The sequence below is a fragment of the Pteropus vampyrus genome, unplaced genomic scaffold (assembly GCF_000151845.1).
Source record: "Pteropus vampyrus isolate Shadow unplaced genomic scaffold, Pvam_2.0 Scaffold100, whole genome shotgun sequence".
NCBI lineage: Eukaryota > Metazoa > Chordata > Mammalia > Chiroptera > Pteropodidae > Pteropus > Pteropus vampyrus.
The window spans coordinates 1,459,179-1,463,203 of NW_011888881.1; the positions used below are offsets into that span (position 1 = coordinate 1,459,179).

At 46.5% G+C, this 4,025-nt stretch overlaps 1 protein-coding gene across 1 annotated transcript in view; it reads right to left on the reverse strand.

Moving 5' to 3' along the window:
- Positions 1 to 4,025, reverse strand: part of SUMF1 (sulfatase modifying factor 1) — a 79,281-nt gene that overhangs the window by 10,949 nt on the left and 64,307 nt on the right. Inside the window, exon 9 of the mRNA XM_023533305.1 lies at positions 343 to 402. Coding sequence (XP_023389073.1) covers positions 343 to 402 — 60 coding nt within the window. The remainder of the gene's footprint in view (positions 1 to 342; positions 403 to 4,025) is intronic.

A 4,025-nucleotide genomic window follows, 5' to 3' on the forward strand; every position in this document is an offset into this window, starting at 1 on the left:
GGAGTCTCAAACAAAGGAGGAGCGTGTTTCCAGACCCGCATGCTGGAAAAGGTATACGGCCCAGGCCCACCCTGGTGAACGGGCTTCAAGGGTCTGTCAAAGGGCAAGAGTCAACAGACGGAATTTGGTTAACGACAGGCCATTCGCAGCCTCTCCATCTTGTGCCAGTTTTCCCCATGACTGTGCCCAAACTTGAGATGATTATCCTACTTTTTTTTCTGGCTTCGATGGGGACGGGTATGTATGAGCAGAAGCAGATGGGACATTATGGGGCTAATGTTTACGACGGATCCGTAAACCTGCCGTTAGAACACCAAAATAGAGTTTCGTGACTTGACTTACCTCATGGCACATATAGGAGCCACCTTTCTTCACTCGGTCTTTCCCAGAAGGGGGGCCTTTCTGTAAAAGAAGAGAACTCGCTAGTACCGACAGCACAGCCGCCCCCCACGCAGTGGGAGAGAGTCCATCTCAGTCACCTCTCCCGCGGTCACCCAAATTGTCCCCGTGCTTTTCCGTCCCGGGCCTTGTGCCTGCACCCAGGCACCCTCCCAAAAGCCCGCCTCTCTCAATCCTACCCATCCTCTAAGGTCCAGCTCCACCTCTAAACCCCTACATCACCTTCTCATGCTGAAAGGCAAATTTATCCGGCGTTATAATTATGTTTTTATAAGCCTGCTGTGCAACACCTAATAAATCCTGTGCTGACTGAATGAAGGAATTTGCTTTTTATCTCAGAAAGATTTCAGGTCAGATTGATTGGTATAATTTACATACAGTAAACTTTTTCACCTTTTTAATCCTTTTTAAATGCAGAGTTCTGATGAGTTTCATCAAATGTATAGTCATGTAACCACTACCACAATCGAGACATAAAAACACAGCTTTTTCAAAAAGATGTACGTCGTGCTTGCTACGAGACGAGCATGGTTCTAAGTCCTTTGCAAAAATGAACGTGTGCGATCTCCGTAACGAGTCCTGAGGCAGGGTAAGCGAGGGCGAGAATGAGGATCCACACCCAGGCAGCCCGGCTCCAGGGTCTGCGAGCTCCCAATTTAGAGACGGGGCGGGGGGCGGGCGGGACAGGAAATGGGGCAGCGGCCTGAAGAAGCAGGGGCTAGGTCGGGAGTAACACTTGGAGCCAGAAGCAGCAGGCTGAGCAGTCAGACTGCTTCTTCTGGGGAGGGCTTTGGATCAAAGTGCGGGAATGCACATCCTTGACTTTAGTTACCAGGCTAAGAGCCTCAGCATCAGGTAAGCCATGCAGACAGCATCTGCGAGGGACCAACGAGCTCCCACAAAACCAGAATCACAGCTGGGAAGTCCGAGGGGGACCAGGATGTTTTGCTTTTCCTTTGTTATGCAAAAAGTCATCTCATCATCTAGCGACCTGCTCTGTTTCCTGAAATCAAGAGAAAGCAGAACCACCCTCCTGCTTTCCTTTTGTCTTGTCGACCATCTATTGTCAAAGGCCAGACGTAAGGGGCAGAAGCTAGAAGACCCACGTCTCCTCCAAGCCTGGTGAACACACTGACCTGCAAATGCCAACAACGTGGCAGAAGACGTTTCCTAGGCATTTCCAGGTACTTGGGCACTGTCACAGACCAAGCCATTGCCAGTCCTCATTCCACGCAGGGCCACAGTTATTTCCACGGCCTCAATGCTTAATGTTAGACTAACAGACTTCTACTGAGTATAAGCGAGCAAGCTATGGATGAGAAAAGCGGCATGCGACAATGACTAACAGCACAGCTTCCCTCTCAGGGACACCTGGACTGTGACAGACACCAAATCAGAGTCTGCTGGGCGAATTTACGGTTCTGTAAAAGGAAGATCACTCGGAAGCTAAGTGGGGTCGGGCCTGGTCAGTACCTGGATGGGAGAGCACCTAGGAAGACCAGGTGCTGTAGGCATAAAAAATAAAAAAATAAGAGATTGTAAACTGACGAGGTCTTTGTAATCTGTGAGGTCAACCGAGGTTGCTCCGCCTAAAAAAAAAATAAAAATAAAATGCAAATATAAAAGGAAGATCAACCCCAAGGATTCAGTGAGGCAGAAACGCCGCCTTTACGACCGTGCGGCTGTCCCGCAGACCGGCGACTCTCTCCGGCACGGAATTCTTGCCTTGCACTGCTGCAGGCGGCTCTCTGCGCGCTGGGTTCAACGTCCCGGATGAGTTGAAATTCTGACTGAAGCCTCTCACGGTATCCGCCATCGCACGAGACAGAACTCTTTTGTCAAGTCACATCTAAAATGAGGAGCCGATCTGCCAACAGGAAGGAGTGAGAACAAAAGTTCTCTGCCGTCACCCTCTCCAACGAACGAAGCCTGTGATCGCTAAACAGCAAGTTACCAGACCGACCAAGGCGCATGACGTCCCGTGCTGGTGCGTCGGACCACTGTGGCTACGCCGTAGCTTGCAATGTTTACCACTTTGCCAGCGGCCCTGCTCACGCCTGCAGAATCCTGCCTGGGGCTTCTGCCACGGAGTTGAGCCCTCTCATACTTGGCCTCCTCCCTTCCTGCTGCCTCCTGTACTTCCCAGCGTCACTGTCTTTCCCAGAGAACCCTGCCTTCTCGTGAAGTGCCCGAAGCAGGACAGCTTCAGAGTGTCATTTTTGCCTCCAGGGATGTCTCAGGCTCTTGCTCCAGGACCCACCTGCTCATCTTTCTGGGGGTCCTGGGCATCCACAGAGCCCTCCTCCAACAGCACGCTGCAAGTGAATCGATTTCTTTCTTATCGGCCTTCTTCACTGTCCAACTTTTTAAATAAACTCATTGATTTACCTTTTGACTGTACATTTATATGTATCTTATCACAGTTTATATGTCTATATCAGTTTTGTACATATATCAGTTTACATCTTATCAGTTACATATTTAAATATGTACATGTGTGTATACATATATGTGTGTGTACATATATGTGTGTGTACATATATCTGTGATAACATATAAAACATCAAGGTGCACTGGTGTTATTTTACCAGTTCCAGTGACGTATAAAAAACCTCCCTCTACATCCCTTTAGCCTCTCTGGTTTATAATCTAATTGTATTAAATACTCCCTCTCAATACACACAGAAACACATCAGACAATGTTATAATTTCTGCTTCAACCATCGATAGAAAATGTAGGAGAAGGAAAGCCTGCGCACACATCCACATTTTTGCTTCCGGTGTTCTTCCTTCCATCCCGATGTTTAAAGGTTCCTCCTTAAATCGTTTCCGCTCAGTTTAGGGGACTTCCTTTAGCCATCCTTTTAGGTTAGGTCTGCTGGTGACAAATTGTTTCCCTTCCTTTGAGAATGTCTTGATTTCTTCTTACTGCTAAAGAGACATTTCACTGGATAAAGGATTCTGGGTTGGCAGTTTTCTTTCAATACTTAAAACACATGGTGCCATTTCCTCTGGTCCTCATTAGGGTCTCTGATGAGAAATCCACTGTCATTCACAATGCTTTTTGTTCCCTCTAGGTAAGGTGTCATTTTCTCCGGCTGTTTTCAAGATTTATCTTTGTCTTCGGTTTTCAGAAGTTTAATTATGATGTGTCATGGAATGGATTTGAGATGATCCTCTTTCGCGTTTGCTTAGCCTCTCGAATCTATAGGTTTAAGTCTTTTCCCAAATTTGGGAAGTTTTCAGCCATTATTTGAGTACTCAGCCCCACCCTCCTTCTCCTCTTCTCCAGGCCCCCCACGACACAAGTGCTGGATGATCTTTCGTTATAGTTACATAGGACTCTGAGGCTTTGTTCATTCATGCATTTATTATTTTCTATTTTCTCTCTGTTGATCAGTTTGGATAGTTTCTTTGGTTCTAGTTTCCAGTTTACTGATTTTTTTCCCCTCTGTCCTTTCCATTCTGCTGCTGAGCCCACTCGTAAAGCTTTTATTTTGATTATTCTATTTTTCAGTTCTAAAATTTGCACTTAGTTCTCATTTATATCTTCTATTTTTTTTTCTGAAGCTTTCTATTTTTTTGTTTCAAGCATGTTCATAATGGCTCACTAAAGTACTTTTATC